General features: G+C 44.6%; 1 protein-coding gene across 1 annotated transcript; it reads left to right on the top strand.

The window, feature by feature from the left end:
- The first annotated feature begins 20,920 nt into the window (after nt 1-20,920).
- foxg1d (forkhead box G1d) lies at nt 20,921-21,874 on the top strand. Its single transcript, XM_056761278.1, has one exon. It carries the CDS (start codon nt 20,921-20,923, stop codon nt 21,872-21,874), a length of 954 nt encoding a protein of 317 aa, XP_056617256.1.
- Nucleotides 21,875-23,203: the final 1,329 nt, after the last annotated feature.

Below are 23,203 nucleotides of genomic sequence, written 5' to 3'. Positions count from 1 at the left end.
TTGCATTGCTAGCTGAGGCAGCCTCGCGCTAGTGATAGATGGAGGTGCCGTGGGCCAAGAGCCAGGGGCGGGGAATGGGTGAGAAAGCACCGGAGCTCCGGGTGCTTGTGAGCTTATGTCTCCTGGCTAACTAGCATTGTCACCTGCTGGCGGGGCGTTGTTGGTAGACTTGTGCTGGAATGCGGAGTGTAGGACAAGCTACTGGAAGCTCCCGACTGGGGGTTCCATAGCATCCAGGAATCTGTGGTGCTACCCACGCTCGCCGATGGCCTGCTACCGCAACCTGGCGATCGTGGCTTTTTCTTGTGAGGGAATGTCGACATGTGCGGCCGGAATCTGATGCAGAAAGTCTGCGGACTTGTTTGCTCCTGACCAGGGACTCCCCGAGAGCCCATATGGCTGGCAGGCATGTGATGATGTTGAGTGACGCATGGCGAGGTTTGTGAACGTATAATGCCTCTGAAACCTAGGGAACGCACAAGGTCTGTTTGCAAAAGTTAAATGATCATTGCGAGCTTACGTCGGTTGTGTTCATGTAGAGAGACGAGGGAGATCTTGCGGTGAAGCAACTAGTAAATATGCTTAGGCGTGCTGCTGTTTGTCTAACTTAAGGTAACAGCGGCAAGCATTGACCTCGTTCGAGCATGTACGATTTAAAACGTGATAACTGTATGGACGCATAAACATGAACACAAACGCATTTTAGCTGTTCGACCAAAGTGACTGCTGGTGTACAGTTTACGAGGTTTAGTACACTCATTACAAAGCCTTGTTGTCTGCCCAACAGATACAGAAAATAAGTCATTAAGAACCTATTTATTTTGCATTTGGCTGTATTGCTTTAAAATAAAGCTCTATACAACCACTGAGAGAGTATGAAGCGGAACTAAAGTGCATAGCTAGTCCGATATTACGCGGAGACGTCACTGATGTGCAATTTAGCACTTGACGTCATCTGGCGACATTTAGCTACTTTTCGGGCAGGCTTAGCTACTATCAAATGAAAGGAATTGGCAACACAGGTTCACTGGACAGCACGGACACAGAGTTCATACATAAAACATTGTCCCTGTAAAATAAACAACCAAGTGAGTGCGCTTGTGCCGGCTAGCGATATACCATTCTTGAGAGCAGCAGAGGCGACGGCATGACGGCGGATTAAACTAAATGTATTTTCGAGTAAAAAGATTGTACTCACCCAGCTTCTTGCGTTTCGGTGGTTCAAACTCAAGTAAACTCAGTCTATAAATACATTGTGATTTATCGGAAATGAGTCGTGGAATTTGGGGTTGATCCGAGTGACTGCATGGAACAACAGAATTAATTATTTCGCCCAAGATGATTGTTTCTCTTCGCAGAAAATGTGTGCACCCGTTGAAACGACATCGTATTGGCATTGGCCTATCGTATTGATCGGTTCGAAATGCGGCGACCTTGCGAGCCGATAGCAAATGCTTAGTGGTAGCCAACGGCCTGCGTCTGAAACACTGCCGTCACTTTAGCGATGAGCTCTCTCTAGCAGCGCTGGCGTTTACAACGAGCCGGCGTTTAGCATCGAGCTAGCGTTGTGTAGCGAGCTAGCGTGCCGGCAGCACTTGCATAAGGGAACGAAAGAGGTGACGAGCGATACTTATTCCAGCGGGAATACGGAATCACATCCCGAAGCTGCGGGGAAGAGGTATTGGAAATGTTGCTTTACGGATCGGGCCTGTCGCGTGGCTAGTCAGCGTTTAAAGATCCGTAAGGTCCCTTGAATACATGACGTCCTTCCTGTTTAACCCATTAAGAGTTTGGTTTACATTTGTAAATAGTTGTCGAAAAGCGGAAAGAAATGTATAATGTAAACAAGCTGCTGTTTTGTGTGTGCGTCGATGGGCATTGCAGTTGCGAGACGTTCGAGACATGATTATTAGTCTACTCGTAGAGAATCTTCGGACATGGCTTCGAACGAAGCGTATCGATGCTTAATCTTAGGAGAACGAGCAGGTAAGATGGTTTCCCTTTTTATTAGCGAGCTCGCTAGGGCTGATTGTATATACACAGTGATTGCTGATTATGGAACAGCCGGCTGATTATATGCTCCGGCTCCTCCCGAACTTTGTTAATTAAACATCATTTATGTTTTCTGGGTTCTGTTGCAAAATTTATTTATATGTTGCATATTAAAGTTATTTCATTGAATGCTCTTGGCACATTGTTTTCAATTCTTAATACTCACTTTGTCACATGTGGTCCCAGACTGAGAGGGCTCTAGAACTGTTTCAGCATCCTGCAGCCAATAATATTTGAAAACACATATTATGATCACCTCATCACTCAAGTAAATTTTTTAACTACCTCAGGCATCCTTGAACATACAGACAGTCTCCTCATCCTCCTCAACTGTGGATGGGCCTTCACCCTGTAACCACTAATTAAACTAAGTTAAACTCATTATTTTACATGAACTTTTTAAAAGCTGTCATACTCACAGGCAGCATGATGTCTGTTGGAGCCATCAAGCACACAGAATCTTTCGTCACTGAATCCAAACATGATAGAATAAAATATTTTTTTGGCAAAAAGCTTCATTAGCACAAGTACCTCTACATGACATTACTGCTATGATTTACTTAGGCTTACGATGCCTATGGAAGGAAAGAATACTGATAATAATAAAACACACACACACACCTTTTATATAGTCTCTACTTATACTAGGTGGTATAATTTCAGATGACGTCCCCCATCTATTCCCTCAAGGACTGGCCTCCCTTTGTTAATTTCCAATGCCAGCTCCTCTGCAGGAGTAAAGTTGGCTGGTGGTGGCCCTCCCCCAGTGCCAGCAACCTCAGTCTTCTTTTTGGCAGCTGCAATTAAAAAAAACTTATGAGACTGAACAGTTGTAACTTCAAGCTGGCTATGATTACATATCTACATACCATTAGATTTACTTACAATTCTGAAGAATATTTTTATATTTTATTTTAACCTGCTGCCAGGTTCTTTTTTCTTCACTTAAGTTGCTGTTGTGTAAATGTTATAGCAATTACTGTTATACACACAAACTTTGCAATGTATTGTGACACACATTTACACATTTATTTTAAATACTGTACACCGCTACTTACGCATTGAGACGATCAGCAATTTCCTGCCAACCTTTCTCTCTTGCTTTGTTTATTGCCGCTGTATTTAGAGTTTTGGTGATTACATCTTTAAATTCTTAATATGTCTCCAATAGCAAGCGTTGTTCAGTCGCTGTTATGCGGGCAGATTGTCATTCAGAAGGTTCGGTCACGGGTGGCTGTCTTCCTACGGGAACCAGCCACCATTTCGTCTGCTACCTGGGCTGTGACATCTGTGGCTACGGCCCTGATGACAACCCACGTAGCAGCGTTAGTGATATAGGGAACTCTGCGAACGTAAACCCGCCAGCCAAGCGCTCACGGGCCGATCACACCCTGATTCGCTCTTCTAAACGTTCCCCAACCGGCGGTGGCATACCGTCCGGATCCTCACGCACACACTCGGAAACGATGTGTGACGTAGATGAGATGTCGCTCGCAACATCGGAGGGAGACTGGCATCCGACTCTGACGAATCCAAGCTCCACCCCTAGCGGTCGAGTTCAGGAGGAAGCAGAAGTGATGTCATCCATGCTAACCCAGGGATGCGTGGTTCCTGAGGTCGGAGCGCGGTGCAAACCGCGCCCACCCCGGGTGCCATGTTTTTCCCGGAGGTGCATGAGGAGCTGTGTAAAACTTGGAGCGCTCCACTCACGGACCGTTCCAGTGAAACCAGCTCCGGCTGCCTTACTTCGCTCGTTGTTGGGGCAGCCAAAGGCTACGTCGAGATCCCCCGGGTGGAACGGGTGCCTGCGGTGCACCTGTGCCACGGGCGGCTACCTCCTTGGGGGAATCGGCCACGCCTACCGTCCAAAGCGTGTAGGACTTCGACATCACTGGTGTCGAATCCTTACACTGCCGCGGGCCAGGCTGCCTCCTCTCTCTATGCCATGGCCATCCTGCAGGTCCGCCAGGCCAGGGCGTGGAGAGAGCTCCACGAGGGTAAGGCCGACCCGGGAATAATGCAGGATCTCCGTGCCGCCACTGACAGCGCTCTATGGGCGACTAAGGTGGCGGCGCGGGCCCTGGGTCGGACGATGTCCACGGTAGTGGTCCAGGAGAGACACCCCCGGCTATACCTTGTGCAGAAGAGTGACACCAAGGAAGTCCGCTTTCTTGATGCACTCATCTCGCAGGGTGGGTTGTTGGTAACACCGTCGAGGACTGCGCTCAGCAGTTTTTGACGGTGAAGCAGACCGTGGCAATTAGGCAAATTTTTTTGACGTCTGCTTCCCTGCAACCCAGGACCCCTTCGACATCGGCTCTGGTTCCTGTGCCCCCACAGGCGGCACCCCGGAAGCAGAGGTCGAGGGGGAAACCTCCACCCCGTCAACAACCTTCTTCCGAGAAGGGGCATTGACGCGAAGACCCAAGGGAGAAAAACTTCGGGCCCGAACCTTCACACCCACGGCTCTGATCTGTCGGTACGGGACGATTCCTGCCTCGTCACCAAAGCCGGGCCCGTCTCAGGGCTTGGCGCCCACTTACTCGCAGAGTTTTCTGTTCTCCCCGGGTGTACTTGGGCCAATCGCACACTCCACTGGACTGTGCACGGCGAACCGACCTCACACCCTGGCGAGGCGTGAGGTCATACACATACGACGGCTGTCACCACTCTCAAACCTACAGTGCGTGGCATCGTCCCGCCAGGCAGGTAAAAAGACGGAGCCAACCTTCCCTCCGGGGACACCCGCGACATGGTTAGCTCCGCCAGCCGACGAACCCCCCCGTGGGAATGATGAAGCAGACCGTCCTCTTGGTCACCCTGTCACAGTCCCTGGGAGCTCGAGAGCTGCCCACACTGTCTCGCTGGCTAATGAGGGCGGTCCGTCTTGGTTACTCGATCCAGTTCGCCAGAGACTCTCCCAAGTTTTGGGGCATCATCTCTCCCTCTGTCAGAGGCAGGGACGCCTCCCTACTTCGGGTAGAGGTCACCACCCATCACCCTACTCCGGTGGAGTCAACAGGTGACCCGTTCCCTGCGGGTCACACACACCCCGGGCAAACTGAACTAGACAGCTGATGTGCTTTCACGCCAGTTTATGCCTCGTGGAAAGTGGCAACTCCACCCCCGCGTAGTCCAGCTCATTTGGAGGCTGTTCGGGTTGGCCCAGGTAAACCTGTTTGCCTCCCGTAACACCACCATTTGCCCGCTTGGTATTCCATGTTCTCGGCACGGATATCCTGGCGCACAGCTGACCGCGAGATGGGCGGAAGCACACCTTTCCCCCCAGGAGCCTCCTTGCACAGATGCAAAGTCAGGGAGCAGGAGCACCAAGTGTTATTGGTTACACCACACCGGTCTAACCGCACATGGCTTCAGAGCTGATGCTCTGGACAGAACTCCCCCTGAACCATTCCCCTGACAGAGGACCTGCTCTATCAGGGGAGGGACACGTTCTGGCATCCCAGATCAGACCTCTGGAACACCCTTGTCTGGTTTCTAGACGGGACGAGAAGATCCTGAGATGGCTACTCCCCCTCTATGGCAGAGACCATCACCCAGGCTAGGGCCCCATCTACTAGGCGGTTACACGCCTCTAGACGGCGCCTCTTCTCATCCTGGTGTCTCTCTAAATGAGAAAGACCCACTGAGGCGCTCGATCAGGATTGTGTTTTCCTTCTTTCGAGACTGGAGACTAACATCTCCCCTCCACACTGAATGTGTATGTAGTCGCTATTGCCACTCATCACGACTCAGTCGGTGGAAAGTTTCTAGGGCAACACGACCTGGTCACCAGCTTCCTAAGGGGCGCGAGAGGGCGGAATCTGCCTCATCTCCGCCCCATACCCTCTTGGGACCCTAAGTGGTCCTGGGGAGCCTCAGTGCCCCCCAAGAGCCCCTCGGAGGTTCCGATCTTCCTCACAGAGTAAGACTGCCCTCCTGACAGCGCTCACTTCCTTCAAGAGGGTAGGGGACCACCGAGCATCCTCCGTGTCCCTGGATTGCCTTAAATTCGGCCCTGGAAACTCTCACGTTATCTTGAGACCCAGGCCCAGATGCGTGCCCAAGAAATTCCCACTACTCCCTCCGGGGCCAAGTGGTGGACTTGCAGGCGCTCCCCATAGGGGAGGAAGACCTAACCCGATCAGTGTTGTATCCAGTACGTGCTGGACCGCACGCAGAGCTCTGAAGCTCTGACCAGCTCCGTGTCTGTTGGAGGACAGCAGAAGGGGAAGGCTGTCTCCAAACAGAGGCTGGCGCACTGGGTCGTGGACGCCGTTACGACGGCATTCCGATCTCAGAATCTCCCATGCCCATTGGCAGTGAGGGCTCACTCCACAGGGAGTTTAGCCACCTCCTGGGCACTGGCAGAAGCGCCTCTCTAGCAGACATCTGTAGAGCTGCGGGTTGGGCTACGCCCAAACACCTTCGCAAGGGTTAACAACCTTCGCGTAAACCCGGTGTCAGCCCACGGCCTACGTGGCGACATGTAGGACTGGCATCTGGGGGGGCGTATGCCTGCGAAAGCACCTTTCCACCCCGCTTTAGAAGCGTGATGGCAAAAACTGAGAGACTGAGGAGGAGCTTCTATCCTCAGGCCATCAGGCTCCTAAACTCAGTCTCATAAGATCATCAGGACTCATTTAATTAACTGTAACACCCATCATTATCCATCTTTCGCATTGCTGCTATGTGTACATACCCAGTACAACCTGTTTGCACATTTCTCTTGCACATCCCTGTTTATATTGATATTTATTAAATCCACAGTGGACTGTTTTGCACATTCTAGTTTACTGCACATTTTACTCCTTATTTTATTGTTTTTACTTATTATTATTTATTTATTTTTTAATCTTATTCCTACCTATATTTAAATATATGCTCTTTATCCTTTATTTGCACTGTCCATTGAGCGGACCTGTCCTGACCTCCATTTCACTGCTGATTATACCCTGTATGATTGTGTATGTGATCTATTGTGCTATCTACCTTTTCTTCTTACCCAAACACATGGCTAAGAAACTGGTACCTCACCAACCTCCCTTCTTACCCAGACACTGGTTAAGAATAGGCATTCCAGCCATCACTAAGCAAGCACCCCCAGGGGGGCTGGCTGGGCAGAGCTGCCTTCCCCCTTAGGCCGGGATACCATGTGAGCTATCACAGATAGCTCTAACCGGACCTAGTGCTACCGGACGTCTGTAACACCCCCTCCGTGGGCTGTTCCGTCTGCTATACCCTCATGAGAATGGTTCCCACTCCTGGTAACCCATGAGCTTCCCCAGGTGGACCTCCACCTCGCGGTTAACTACCCAGTCCGCACGTTCCAAGCGTTCTCATCCAAGGACGAGACCATACCGATATCCACCATATTCCTCCCCACGGGTAGGAGGTGGCCTCTGCAGCGCTTCTCTGATTAAGAGTTGCGCTCACCCGGTGTAAACCCGAGCTGGACGGCCTCTCGCCAATAGAGAGCTAAGGCCTCGTCCGTGAAAGGTTACCGGTCAGGGCTGTACCCAACTTTCTCAAAGAAAGCTCTGGAACCCCCCGACCACCACACTGGAAGGTTTCAGTTTCGCGAAAGCATCGAGCTGACACGCCCAGGCTTGTTACCGTCGCTTCGGTAGGCAACCCCATCTGTCGTTCTCGACACAACGTCGAGAGACTGACAGAAAGGGAATGTCTTGGTTACGTATGTAACCTCAGTTCCCTGATGGAGGGAACGAGACGTTGTGTCCCTTATGCCACAAACACGTATCGTATTCTGCTGCAGTCGTGAGAGGCTCTCAGGCTCTTCAGAACAGAAGGTAAGTGAATGCTGCACGCCGGCTTCCTTTTATACCGGATATCCGGGGGCGGAGCCCGGCATGCAAATTTCATACGCCAAATTTCATTGGCCTTTTCTATAGTAGTCAGAATTGATTGGTTCTCAAGGGCGAACCCACATCTGTCATTCTCGACACAACGTCTCGTTCCCTCCATCAGGGAACTGAGGTTACATACGTAACCAAGATGTTCTTTATTGATGATACAGGACAACCACTAAGTAGAGCATTACAATAGTCAAGCCGTGAGGTCACAAATGCATGAATAAGCTTTTCTGCATCAGCAACCCATAAAATATTTTGTAATTTGGCAACATTTCTTAGGTAGAAGAAGGCCGTTTTTGTGATATTTTTATGATTTTTAAATGACAGGTTGCAGTCTAATATAACGCCTAGGTCTTTAACTGTATTTGTTGGAGTAACAGTGCAGTCTTCAATTGGCAGTTTATAATCTGAGATATTCTGTTTACTTGATTTTGGTGCTATAAGTAATATTTCTGTTTTATTACAGTTTAAAGAAGGAAATTACTAGTCATCCAATGTTTTATGTCCTCGATGCACTCGGCCAGTTTAGATAGCTTGAAGGAATCATCTGGTCTTGATATATAGCTGAGTATCATCTGCATAACAGTGGAAGCTAATTCCATGTTTTCTAATAATGTTGCCAAGGGGCAGCATGTATATGGAGAAAAGAAGGGTTCCTAAAACCGATCCCTGAGGTAATCCATAATTAACTTGTGTTAAATATCACGATTCCCCATTTAAATGGACATATTGATATCTGTCTGATAAGTAAGATCTGAACCCTTGTAGTGCCTGTTCCTGAATACTGGTAGAATTGTGTAAACGATCTAAAAGTATTTTATGGTCTACAGTATGGAAAGCAGCACTAAGCTCAAGAAGGACTAAGAGTGAGATCTTTCCTTTATCTGATGCAATAAGAAGGTCATTTGTAATTCTAATGAGCGCAGTTTCAGTGCTATGAAAAGCCAGACTGAAACTTTTCGTGTATGTCATTATATGGACACTACTTCTTCTAGTATTTTAGACAAGTACGGGTGATTTGAAAGAGGTCTATAGCTTCCAAGCTCATTGTGGTCTAAGTTTGTTTTTTGATAAGAGGCTTAATTACAGCCATCTTAAAATGTCCTTGGACATGTCTTAGATTAATTGAAGAGTTGATGATGTTATAAATGGGCTCAATTACAGCAGGTATGAACAGGTCGGAATGGGGTCTAATAAGCATGTCGTCGGTTTGGATGTTGCATTAAATTTAATTAAATCTTCCTGACTTATAGGAGATAAACACTCTAGCTTTTCTTTTTGGGTGATGGTTGATACTTATTCATCAGACACACTTGGAGGTTGAGTTTTTACTATGTTGTCTTGTATTGTTTCGATTTTCTCTGTAAAAATGTCATGAATTCATTGCTACCAGGGTGCAGCGGAATAGCCAGGTCAGGTGAAGTCTGTTTTTTTGTTAGTTTAGCAATTGTACTAAATAAAAACCTTGGATTGTTTTTGTTACTTTCTATGAGGTTATGGAGGTGCTCGGCTTTTGCTGCTTTTAGTGCCTTTTTGTAGCAGTTTGTACTCTCTTTCCATGCAATTTTAAAGACCTCTAATTTAGGTTTGTTTCCATTTTCGCTCCAGTTTACGCGTTTCTCTTTTTAGGGCGCGAGTGGTGCTATTGTACCATGGTGCTATGATATTTCATTAATCTTTGTTGACTTCATAGGTGCGACCGCTTCTAATGTGTTAGAGAAAATAGAGCCCATGTTGCTGCTCATGTCATAGAGCGATTATTTATTAGCAAGGTTATTAAAGGAGTCAGATCTGGTAAGTTCTTTATGAAACTATCTTTAGTAGTTGAGGTGATTGTTCTACCCTGTTGATAACGAGATATACAACTGATTTCTGCAGTGCGCAGTGTACATGTTATAAGATGGGGATCGTTACATCGTCGCTTTGAGGTATAATATCGATATTGGTTAGATCGGCTGCGTGAGATATAATCAAATCTAGTGAGATTAAATATGCTGAAAAAAAAGGATATATTTACAAGACATACAAATATAAACAATTTTGAACATTTTGAATGTAGCATTCAGCAGATAAACACCTAAAGTTTTCTCAACTGCTAACAAACATTTTCAAAACTCTTCACACATTCAGCGACACACAAGTGTATACAGACCAAACTGCGAATAATATTTCATTGCTTTCAGACAAAATGCATCCAATCACCACATTTTCAAAATCCACAAACACTTTTGTCATTCATACTCCACAAACTACAAAAACCTATATTTGCAGGATATTTTTCACATGCCAACATACTGCTTTCAAAACTGATAAAAGCACATTCAAATCAGAATGATGGCAAATTTCAAGCATTTCTGCAGTAATTATTTTGAAATAGAAAATCTTAGCAGAAAATGAAATAATCATTTCAATCTACCGGTAATTGCAATTTCAGCTCAAAGCCAACCCAGGTGTCCTGCTTCAGTCTCATTACCATGTTTTAGTAAAAGGGGATAGCTTGGAATTTTGTTTGGAAATATGGATCACAGAAGACAGGTTGGTGGGCAAAGAGGAGTGGTACGAGGGAGAGTGCCTGGAGGATAAAGGAGAGAAAGACCAAGAGTGATGATATCTGATGAAATAAGTGCCACAATTATTGACCATGTTGTGAACCGTGGTCTCACTTTGAGAGACGCCGGTCTAAGGGTGCAACCAAATCTGCACCGCTCCACAGTTAAATCAATAGTACAAATTTTCCGGCAAACCAACAGATGAGATTTCAAAAGTAGCTTTAAAATAGACATGTTACAGTACAAGACAATATGTCAAAAATGTTAAACCTATTAAAATACAGTAATTGTTGTGTTTTAGGATCCAAAGGTTGCCTCAGAGAGGAGGGAGAGGCAGAATCTTTTCAGATGTGCAGGAAATTGCCATTGTTGACACAGTGGCGGAGCTAGAGTTTTTCACATGGGGTGTCCTGGGGGTGGCCAAGGCAACTTCAGGGGGTCCATAGACCATGATAGAAAGTCAGTGTGTAATAGTGATGCGCGGATTGTGGTTACATCCGCGGCCGCTGCGGATGATCCGAGGGACTGGTGTGTCGGGTAATAAAAAATTACATTCTGATTAATTGCGGGTGGATGATATCATATACAATATTAAGAACATCTCTCAAAAAATACGAATTTGTTTTAAATGCATTTTAAAGCAGGCGCTAATTTGCAGTAATTTAAAAGAAATGCGCACGTGGTGGCGATAGAGGACGGTTTATTTCTTAAAGCAGATATGGGGGCAACACAGATCCGAGAGAAATTTTAAAAGGGAGAAATAAAAACAAAACAAAAGGTAGGAAAGAAAAGAACCGTGTGGGAGCGTTTTAGCGAAGTGGTTAACAAGGATGAATCAAGTGGGTATGTAATATGCAACGACTGTGAGGCACTGTATGTACCTGGTCCCATCATGTGTGTGCTAAATCGAAAGATTCGATTTAAACATTTACAGACAAAGACAGTGCTATAAAATTAACTGAGTAATTAAAGTGACGATCGGATTCGGGTCGGGTGTGGATATCTATATCAGAGAAAATTATACGTGCGGGCGGGTGGATAATTTATTTGAAGCAGCGGATGCGGGTGACATTTTAGCTTACCTGCGCATCTCTAGGTGTAACCCTAACCTGGCATCAAAAGAGAAATAATAATTTACTTAACCTGGTGTTTGTAACGAGATTTGGCTTAAAAAATATTATTCACATACTATGAATTGTCAGAGTATCACAACCAGATAAATAGCTTAAGAATTTCAAAGTTAGCTTAACATTTAAACACTGGTGGTGGCTGTAGCTGACGTTAGCCTCATCATCATTAAACTGTCCAATAAAATTTGGAAAAAACCTAGGACACCCCTCTGGCGCCGCCTCTGTGTTGACATGGTAACTGCCAACAATGCAATAAAACTGCGGGAAATTCAGGATAGAGTGCTGGCAGAAAATATCACCTTTAGTGATGTGAATATGGTCCGCACAACAACAATTTGCCAGAGTCCTAGAGAAACATGAAATAAGGATGAACCAATTGTACTCCGTACTATTTGAGAGCAACTTTGAACGAGTGAAAGAACTCCGGTATCAGTATGTCCAGGTTAGATGTCTGTTCAGTAACCAAGCAGGGTACATACACATGCAGTTATGCATAATGTAAATTACTGTAAAACTGCCTATAATTTAGAGGGTAATGGAGCTGGAAGCCAGCCGAACTCCACATAGTTGTATCTTTGTGGATGAAGCTAGATTCAACTTGGCAAAAACACGACGCAGGGGTAGAAATGTGATTGGACAGAGAGCAACCGTGGGTGTCCTAGGCCATAGAGGAGCTAACATCACTGTGGGTTTGTCCCACTGAAACTGGTGATTATGGTATTGATCACTACAGTACTCTGATCAAGGAGTTGGAGACATTGGATTGAGTTTGGCCGTTTATTGTTGTCACGAAACAGGAAGGAAGAACCCAAATGCAGGCAGCGGTACGGGGTAACAAAAGACTTTAATAAAACACTAAAACAAAAACCCACAATGGGGTAAAATAACTAAGATAACAGAGACAGCCAAACAGGAACAAAAAAACTCATGGACGGTAACAAACTGTAACAAAAACTCTCAGGTACAGAGTGCTGGAGCAGAAACGCTGGGACACAGCATATGGACAAATCAGCAGAATCAGACGAGCAAACGGACATCAAAGTTTACAAGACACACGAGCACAGGACAAGGGCATACAAGGGCATTAAATAGGGAGACGAACAAAAGGATTATTAACAATAGGCAGGTGTGGGTAACAAAACACTCAAGGGGAGCTAACGAGGAGACGAGAGGGGCAGGGCCATAGACGAGACACAAGAAGGCGCATGACAGCCAATAATTAAACCATGCCATGTCCTTCTCACACAAAACCCTAGGCTTAGCCATGACTCCGCTGCACGAACAAGAATAAACATGACATAATAGCGGAATCATGACAATTGCGCTGTTGACCATCTATACATTTGAGGTAACCAGACAGATATTTATATAGGTAGTTTCTGAAATAAATAAAATAACAGAAAGCAATTTGTAAATAGGAGATTACAACTGAAATTACAAATTCAATAAACAATATGTGCATTGTTTAAATATACAAAATCTTAACCATGGCTAGTCCTTTATAATCATAATAAGTTACATAGGCAATGCAATATAACATTTGAAATCCGACTTGTATGGCAATAACAAACATTCATACAGCCAGTAATAATGCCAAGTACTGACAAACGTCAGAGCACCAAGAACATTAATGACAACTAGAAACTGAGGAATCATTTCCAGCACGAGACGAGATGCTAGCGGGCTAATGTACTGCAGCTGCAAGTGCAAACATAAACGTTATCTTGTAACTAACATAAGAATTTACACAGATTGCAATCAAATTACACAAACTTTGCCTTTAAATGTATACTTTCTGTTTTATAAACTTTATCTAGCACGGCACGAGCGCAAGTCTGCTGACGATAGCTGCGTCTGATTAACTCTATGAATAAGCAGCTGCGCTTAGTCTGCCTGCCCTAGAAACACATCATTACATAACTTACGTACCTCGTAACCCCAAGCGTCAGACTGGTAAAAACACAATGTACTTAAAGGGGGGAATTCACAACAATCAACAGGTTTGCAGCATTGTCCAATGATCAGTGTTGTGCAAGTTACTTCCAAACTGTTACACAAAACAGATTACTTGTTACCGTTATTTAGATGGTGGGTGGAGGTGGAGATCTGGGTGGAGATGGTGGCCTAGTGGGTTAAACCACTGAACTGGTAAATCAAAGGTTGCTGGTTTGATCCCTGCATCCACCACCAGTGTGTCCTTGAGCAAGACACTTTACTCCATGTTGCTCCAGGGGGATTGTCCCTGTAATAAGTGCACTGTAAGTCGCTTTGGATAAAAGCGTCTGCCAAATGCCTAAATGTAAATGTAAATGTAAATTTAAAAGTAATCCCTTACCTTACAATATTACTGTCTCAGAATTGAAATATGTCACATGACTCCAGTATTACTTTTGAGTTACTTTCACCAAAATAACTACAGAAGTAGAACTTAACATAAAAAAAATGTCTTGGTATTTTGAATTTCAAAATACTTTTGGTCAATTAACCTCTTTATTAGACTGCTGATTTCTTGAATTAACTTGGCTATACAAAAATAAATACTAAAAATACTAAGATAACATGCATTTAAATACAAAATACTATTTCAAAATAATGTATTTTATACAGTGCCCACCCATGCAATCTAATAAGGAGGTTGATTGGCAAAATATTTTAGTTTGAAAATACACAAATACTAAGATTAAACACATTTAAATACAAAATACAATAAAAAAATTGAAGGTATTAAATACAAAATAGTCCCATCCTATCACTGAACTAGATTATATAGAATTCTAGGTAGTCATCATTCAAACGTTAGCTTACCTTGTCATTGCTGCTGGTCACAGGGATCTTGCTAACTAGCTTCCTGAAAGCAGCCCAATGACGCCTGAAAACCCGCCAAAAGGGAATGAAAAGTACCCCAATTATTTTCTGGTGTAAAATCAAAGTTAACTACTGCCAAAAGACGTTTCTATTAACTTATCTGAATAGTTTCCCAGGTAATGTATATATTTTTTGTTCTGTTGAACTCAAAAGCAAAAAATTCTGGGTCACCTTTACCATTATAATTGAACAAGCTATGGTAGTCAATGATGCCAAGGAATTTCCAGCTGCTAACATTCTACCAAATATCTTTGTGTTCAAATGTATACATGTTTGGAACAAGAGGGTGAGAATCCATAACAGAAATTTCATTTTTGGATGGAGTGTCCCTTTAAAAAAGATCCCATCCCAGATACCAAATTTTTGCGACCCAAATCCGGCCCACACCTTATTCCCCATAACACATCATCTGGCCCACATACAGCATCGAATGATGGCACCTGGGTGGTCCGCTCCTGTTTGCCATATTTGGGCCGCAGCCAAGACGAAGCTATGATGTAAAAAAACTAAACAAATAAGGCAGAGCTGACCAAAATATAAACAGCAGTTCATTTCAATTCTGGCCCAGATTTATCCCACAACCAACAACTTTCTGTGATCCTATTTGACAGAATTTCTATTGAGTTTCATTATTATTAAAGTGATGATTGAGTAATTAGTTATGAACATCTGCTGTTAAAAAACAAGAGTGGTCCGCCCAAGTGCCATCATTCCATGCGGTATGTGGGCCAGATGAGGCGGTATGGATAGTAAGATGTTGGCCAAATTTTGGCAGCAAAAATTTGCTGGTTTGGTTGCTATCTGGGATGTGTGCTTGAGGCCATGCATGGAAATGGACGAGAAACGTGTTTTATTAAGAATTAATTAAGAATTGCATTAAGAATCTCATCAATTAACATTTATCCTTAGAATATAAATAAACATTTTGGCTTCCGCAGTACATTTTGAAAGTAGCCCAAAAACCCGCAACCTGCGGCTCCATAAATTTTCCCGCAACTGCATTTTCAAAATAGCCCAATTGTGCGGGAAAGCCGTGACCCTGGCAACACTAGCGCTAGGGTTATAGCTAACCAGTGGGGCCAATTGCCTCGGACCTTTAGCCCAGAAACTGAAATCATGCCAGCCAGAGGGAGATGAATCACCACAAGCGTCTATTCAGGAACAGGAAATAGAACTTACTTCTGTGTTTTTGATTTGTTAATGTCTCCCGGGTGAAAAGTTTGTTGTAACGCAAGCATTACTGAACATGTACCGAGGAAAATATTACTGAAAATTGATTTGTAATGCCTTACACTACTGCGTTACAGCAAAAAGTAATAAGGTACTGTAATACATTACTTTTGTAACGCATTTCTTCCAACACTGCCAATGATGGTTTGCTGTTACACAAACCACTCATTGGTCCCTACAATACAGAGAGGCTTACTTCTTTTCTGAATGACCTGCATAATCAACTTGTGTCAGCAGAGGAGAGATGGCGAGGGGCATCAAACTGCCCTACCTTGTTGTGTTGTGGGATAATGTGGCATTCCGCCACTCTGCTGCAGTCACAGACTGGTTCGCAGCACATCCCAGCACCTCTACCCGAAGTACGGAGGCGTCCCTCCCTCTCTCCAGAGTCTCTGGTGAACTGGATCGAGTAACCAAGGCGGACCGCCCTCATTAGCCAGCGAGACAGTGTGGGCAGCTCTCGAGCTCTCAGGGACTGTGACAGGGTGACCAAGGGGACGGTCTGCTTCATCATTCCTACGGGGGGTGGTTCGTCGGCTGGCGGAGCTTACCGTCTGTCGCAGGGTTTTCTCCGGAGGGATGGTTGGCTCCTTTTTGCCTGCCTGGCGGGACAACGGCACACACTGTCGGTTTGAGAGTGGTGGCAGCTGGCGTGTGTGTATGACCCAACGCCTCGCCAGGGCGCGAGGTCGGGTTGCTGGGCAAAGTCCAGTGGAGTGTGCGATCGGCTGCAAGTACACCCAGGGAGAACGGAAAAACTCTGCGAGTAAGTGGGCGCCAGGCCCTGAAAAGGTAGTCACCCGATTCTCCCCAGGTGGTAGCCGTCCGTGGCACAGGTGCACCGCCGGCGGACGTTCCACCCGGGGGATCTCGACGTAGTACTTGGCTGCCCCACCATCGAGGGAAGTAAGGGAGCCGGAGCTGGTTTCACTGGAACGGTCCGTGAGTGGAGCATTCCAAGTTTTACACAGCTCCTCATGCACCGCGCACCGACCTCAGGAACCACGTATCCCCGGGTTAGCACGGATGACATCACTTCTGCTTCCTCCTGAACTCGACCGCTGGGGGTGGAACTCGGATTCGTCAGAGTCAGATGCCAGTCTCCCTCCGATGCTGCGAGCATCATCTCATCTACGTCACGCATCGTTTCCGAGAGCGTGCCTGAGGATCCGGACGGTATGCCACCACCGGATGGGGAACGTTCAGAAGAGCGAATCGGGATGCGAACGGCCCGTGAGCACTTGGCTGGCGGGTTTACGCTCGCAGAGGTCCCCACATCACTAACGCTGCTAATACAGGCAGACTTCGTGTCCGTAGCCACCGATGTCACGGCCCGAGTAGCAGACGAAATGTTGGCTGGTTCCCGTAAGAAGACAGCCACCCGTGACCGCAACTTCTGAATGATAAACCGCCCACAGTACGGGCAAGATGTGTCAACGAACGCTGCTTCAGCATGTTGGATGCCCAGACACCTAATGCAGTGATCGTGTCCATCCCCCTCCTCGATGAGGGTGCCGCACCCAAGAGAACAGCGGGACATGCCGTGCTGGAGATTGCTCAGTCCTGAAAAGGAACCCTCTTTTAGAAAAAATCTCTAACACCTCCAGAACCGCCGAGATGCCCAAGGGAAGGTTGCTGCAGGTAGGAACGGTCCGATGCTCTATGTCATAGATCCGGCAATGTAGAAGAAGAAGAATTCATTGAATTTGTTTTGTTCTTAGTCATGAGCGAAGGCTCTGAAGAACAAAAGGTAAATGAATGCTGCACGCCGTCTTCCTTTTATACCGGACATCCTTGGGTGGAGACCGGCATGCAAATTTCATTCGCAAAATTTCATTGGCCTTTTCTATAGAAGTCAGAGTTGATTGGTTCTCAAGGGCGAACCCCATCTGTCGTTCTCGACACAACGTCGAGAGACCGACAGAAAGGGAACTTGTATTCTGCAAGGGCATTTGACTGAGTTGAATATTACAGAAGTAAATAAACTTGTGTGTAATTGTTTTTGCATTTCTCCTTAGGAATCAAAGGTTACCTCACAAAGGTGGGAGAGGACAACCAAAGGAGGTGTAAGCAAAGCAACAATTTCTAGAGTCCTGAAAAAACCTCAGGTCAGGATGAAACAGTTGTACACAGTGCCTTTTGAGAGGAACTCTGAACATGTCAAGCAATGCAGGAACCAATTTGTCCAGGTAAGATCACAATAAAATATAGAACTGTTTTTGAACAAAACCAAACACACACAAAGACAATTTTTAAAAATGTACTACTGTAACAGCTCATGTTGCCTTGTGGATTTATTTTAGAGAGTCATGGAGATTGGAGGCAGGCAAACACCCCACATTTTCATCTTTGTGGATGAGGCAGGTTTCAACTTGGCCAAAACACGACGAAGAGGGAGGAATGTGATTGGGAAGAGAGCCACATTGAATGTCCCTGGCCACAGGGGTGCCAACATCACAATGTGCGCAGCAATATCCACTTATGGACTGCTGTTACACAGACCACTAATTAGGCCATACAACACTGAACTTCTCCTTGAGTTCCTGCATGATCTCTATGGAAGGGCTGTACTAGGTGAGGAAAGGGATGCAGAGAGAAGGAATCAGCCAACATTTATAATTGTATGGGACAATGTGGCATTTCACCACTCCCGTGCAGTCACCGAGTGGTTTGCGGCCCAGCCCAGCCCAAACCAAAAAAAAACGACATAAAATATTGAAGAATTCTGCATCATGTCTGATTAATTCCAATTACATATATTGCAGTGAAATATAAACAGAGATGTGTCCTTGTTATATACAAGAAAACATTGTATAATGCTACATGTTGTTATAGTGTTTTTTAGGTCATTGTTTTGTGGGTGAAAAAGTGTGTTCGTCGGCTCTCAACCTTTGCTAGTGTTCTGGAAGAACGAGTTGATTTGAGACCTGAATAAAGTGTTTTGGTAGTTGTAATGCATTTTGAATGTGAAATGAACTGCTTTGCCAAGCTGAAAGTTGGTTAGGAGAACTGCGTGAAGAGTTTTGCAAAAGTGACCTAAGTATTGAGAAATGTGTCCCAGCGTCTGTAAAAAACTGTAACTAAGTTCGGGAGGAGCTGGAGCATACGATCAAGCCCGGCTGATGCGCATCAGCAATCAGCCGATCCGCTTCAGCTCAGCAGCTGATTCAAATTAACTATCACAATTTCAACCTATCAGACCCAGCGAACCTTACAATAAATTGGAAACCATTTTATCTGCACTTTTTCAGTCTTTACACATCCCTCCACCACCCCAGCTCCTCTCCACGAACTCGCTTTTCTCGCAGGACTCCAGGGGTACTCAGGGTTAGGGCCGCTTCCAAGCTCGGTGCACTCCCCTTGGCGAAGGGGGATGTTCCGGGTTCGACAGGAACCGGCGAGCTCGGGGCCGCAACCCCCCCGGACAGCATGCCAAACAAGCTTTCCCTCGCTACTCCTGCTAAACATAAATCATCTGTATAGGCGAACTAGTTAATCTTTTTTCACCTATGCTTTAGTATGTTCAATAAATTAAAAATCTGTTATAAAATACTGTTTATGTGAAATGGATTGAAACTTTAAAAATAAAAGGTCATCATTATTTAATGCTCCCGGTTGCTAGTGTTTTTTAGGTCAGTGTGTATTGAGTGACATCCATGTTTTCTGAAAGAGAATTTGTTGCCAGTCGTTGGTGGAACGAAACTATTTTGAGACATATATGAAGTGTTTTGTTGGTCTGAGAGAGTTTTGGAGGTGAGATCAACTGTTTGGCTAACAGTCATCATGGTAATGTAGACTGTGTGAAGAGTTTTGAAAATGTGGTGTCAGTATTGAACAATGCTTGTTAGCAGTTGAAAAAAACTGTAACCTTCTGGAGTCCCCTGGGGTCTCCGTACCCTAGTTTGAAAATCCCTGTCATGCCATCATACAGAGAGGCTGGTGAATGAAAACACCAGTGGCATTTATTGTCCAGATTTTTTGAGAAACCAACAGGTAGGATATTGTACAAGGGCAGACATGAGACATATAAAATAATGAAGTTACTGTTATTCCATCTGATGTTAGTGTTTTGTATGACATTGTTATATAATTGACTGAATGTTCCTATGAGTAGACAACATGTGTTAGAGTTTTGGTAGGGACAGTGTACTGTGTAAGTGTCTTTTTGTATTTTTTTTTAATGAGTTTTGGAGTTTAGTTTACAATGTGTGATTTTGAGCATGAAATTTATAGTTTTGCCAATTAGTGTTTTATGTGTGTTGCTGTGTTAGGACTTTAGGAAAATTGTTGTGTATTAGGTAACCAAATTTAAAGTGATTATGGAAAATTAATTATGTGCCATATAATGTAGGTGGTCCCATTGGGTGTCATCTAATAAACCATGTCTTTCATTTGTGTAATATCATTTATCTAAGATGCATCACATTATGATGTTGTATTAACAGAGTTCGGGAGAAGCCGGAGCACATAATCAAACTTGGCTGGTTCGCTATCAGCAATCACGACATCTATCCTATCAGCTCAAACGAGCCAAAATAAGACCCAGGGGTGCCGCCAGAAATTCTGGACCCTATGGAAACCAAAATTTCTGGGCCCACTACAAATAGGAAAATTAAAAGGGGGTCTGCTCTTCTGGGCCCTAAATCAGCCTGGGCCCTTAGAATCGTCCTAACCTTCCACCCCTTTACGGCCCCCATGATAAGACCAGTATCTTACCTGCGCATTCTCTTCAAGTATTGCAACATCCCCCCACGTCCCCGGCTCAACTCAGCTCTGGGTTCGGGCCGTTTTCCGAGTTAGGAACCCGCTCCCTGGACAGCACGGCAAATACGCATATCTCCTCTACCCCTGCTCTCCAGCCTTATCCATGCCATCATTATTATTTCCATAAGCGAATTCGTGAACTAACATAATGTAGTTGGTGGAAAGAGTATTATGAGAATCAGTTGCATTGTTCTAGAGGTACATAAAAGCCAATATTTTAATGTGTGTTTAATACATATCATGAGTGTAGGCCTACTATAACAACAGAGTTTAGGAAAGATGCTTAAGTAAAAATGATCCAGTTTGGACTCCACCCTCTCTCAGTGATGTCAATATATATGCGGAACCTCCTTAATCAATAAGTTTATTTTTCTACCTCTCGCTCCTCTGGAGATCGGCAGTTTTTGTTAGTACACACTATGTCCTGACAACACCTCCACTGGTTTAATAAAGCGATATGGATATAAGAGAACCGAGGATGCTGCACAGGTCGAGTTCATTCACAATCAAGAGTTTACTGCTTCCATCCAAAACTGACAGAGCGCAAATTAAACCTCCAGAAAGAAACCAGCTGCCCCCCGACACCGACACCGACTCCAAACAATCTCCAGATCCCACCGATATGGAGTCCTCAGAGAACGAGAAAACTGCGGAGAAGAAGCTCGACAAACCCCCGTTTAGCTACAACGCGTTAATAATGATGGCTATTCGACAAAGTCCTGACAAAAGACTGACGCTTAACGGAATTTACGAATTTATCACGACGAACTTTCCGTTTTACCGGGAGCACAAGCAAGGCTGGCAGAACTCAATCCGACACAATTTAAGTCTAAATAAATGTTTTGTTAAAGTGCCGAGACATTACGACGACCCGGGCAAAGGCAACTACTGGATGTTGGACCCGTCCAGCGATGATGTGTTTATTGGCGGTACGACAGGCAAACTGCGCCGACGCTCGGCAACTTCGAGGGGAAAACTCGCGATTAAACGAGGACTCCGGTTTTCCCCGTTGGGGCTGGCAGTCAGCGAGTCATCGAGTAATCCTCTCTATTGGCCGTTGTTATCCTTACACCATCCACATTACGGTGGGACTTCACATGGATTCCTGAATCAAGGTAACGGTTACGGTTCTTTCGTCCCTGGAGTGGAGCATTTAGGCAGCAGGGATGTGAGCCGGCCGATTCTGGGAGGTTCTGGCGGTCCTCTTGGTTTGACGAACGCTTACGGGATGAGTTCGTCTCCCGTTGGGTTACTATCTGTCCAGTCGGGATATATACACCCACCGGCCCTGCATCAAAACACGGTCAGCTCTCAGCAGACGTTACTTACGGTCAGTCACAGGACAACTTTGTCATCTTTCTCGCCTGCTGGATCCCGTTGTTTACCTGCAGTTTGCCCAGATTCGTTTTGACTACTGTGGCTCAGTGGTTAGATCATGGCGCTAGCAACTTCAAGGTCATGAGTTCGATCCCAGGGGATTTCACATTGTCAGAAACAAATGTATTGTACAATGCAACGGAATGCGCTTTGGATAAAAGCGTCTGCCAAAATGAACACATGTAAACGTAAAAAATAGTTACTGACGAGGTGTAGCCCACAAAAGCCCCCCGGCAGGGATGTGGAAACATCGAATGGCTTCGGCCATGCAGTTTAGCAACCAATGATGGCTTGAAATATCCACTTGAGCCCAGGTACTGTTGTTTAATAACACCAGACTACTCAACTCAACTCATCATATAACATTATATTTAAATGGAATTGTGTCTATTTCATTGTCCCTTCATCAGTCTGTAGGCCTGCTGAAAATATTACAATGATTTGCGGTTGTTAATTATGTGTGAACTGTACCCGAAAGTGTCAGATATACAGCCTGCAGGACATATGTGAGGCTCTCTCAGTGAAAACCCAGTTAAAGTCATATTTTTTGGTGATTTGCTGTTTTAATCGTATCGTTCGTAATAAAGAACTTTATTAGAAGTTATAAACTTGATATCATTAATACTGACCGAGTAAGGCGATGCCACAGATTAAAATCATTGTGAAATTAATAGTTAAAATTAAACTATATATTATAAATATATTCTGGGACTTTAGTCTGGTTTTCACAGGCATTGTCACATATCACAGTTTGTGTCATCTTTTTTACGGGTGTTTCGGAGATTTGTGTAGAATGTTTCATGTCAATGATGCACTTCGAGTATGGATGGGTAAATGTCAAACAAGTTGATGTGATCTTGATATTTTCTGATCAAACACAAAACATGTACAGTATAAACACCAAAGTTACTGATATTTTTTGTTAGTTTAGTAATTTCGAAAAAAAAAATAACAAGAAAGATTTTGATAAACGAAATACATTGTATTTCATAGTTAATTTGCGGCGGTTGGCCTAGAATGCACAACTGTTCAGATGTTTTGAGACATAAAACAGAAGTATTTTTTGTTTATATCAAGTTACTATTCCATACCTATTAACTGTTTTTTGACGATAAACAGATGACAGTTCTGAGGCTATTCTGTATTACAAATATAATAACATAAAAACTACTACAATCCAGGTTTTTCTTCTGTCTACTTACAAAAAATGGGGAATATACTGGTAAAAATAATAGAGTATATAAAATTAAACAAACAGTGCACGCACACACGTATACATGAGCTACTATCTAACGATATTTCTGTCAAATTTAATATATATATATATTGTTTTTCATTTAGCATTTATTTGCAGAAAATGAAA

This window comes from Triplophysa dalaica, chromosome 11 (assembly GCF_015846415.1).
Source record: "Triplophysa dalaica isolate WHDGS20190420 chromosome 11, ASM1584641v1, whole genome shotgun sequence".
NCBI lineage: Eukaryota > Metazoa > Chordata > Actinopteri > Cypriniformes > Nemacheilidae > Triplophysa > Triplophysa dalaica.
Note: the sequence above shows the minus strand (reverse complement) of the source record. Positions and strands in the feature narration are given on the sequence as shown.

Excerpts from the sequence above, each read along its gene's own strand:
- foxg1d (XM_056761278.1), top strand. The coding sequence starts at position 20,921 with ATGGATATAAGAGAACCGAGGATGCTGCACAGGTCGAGTTCATTCACA.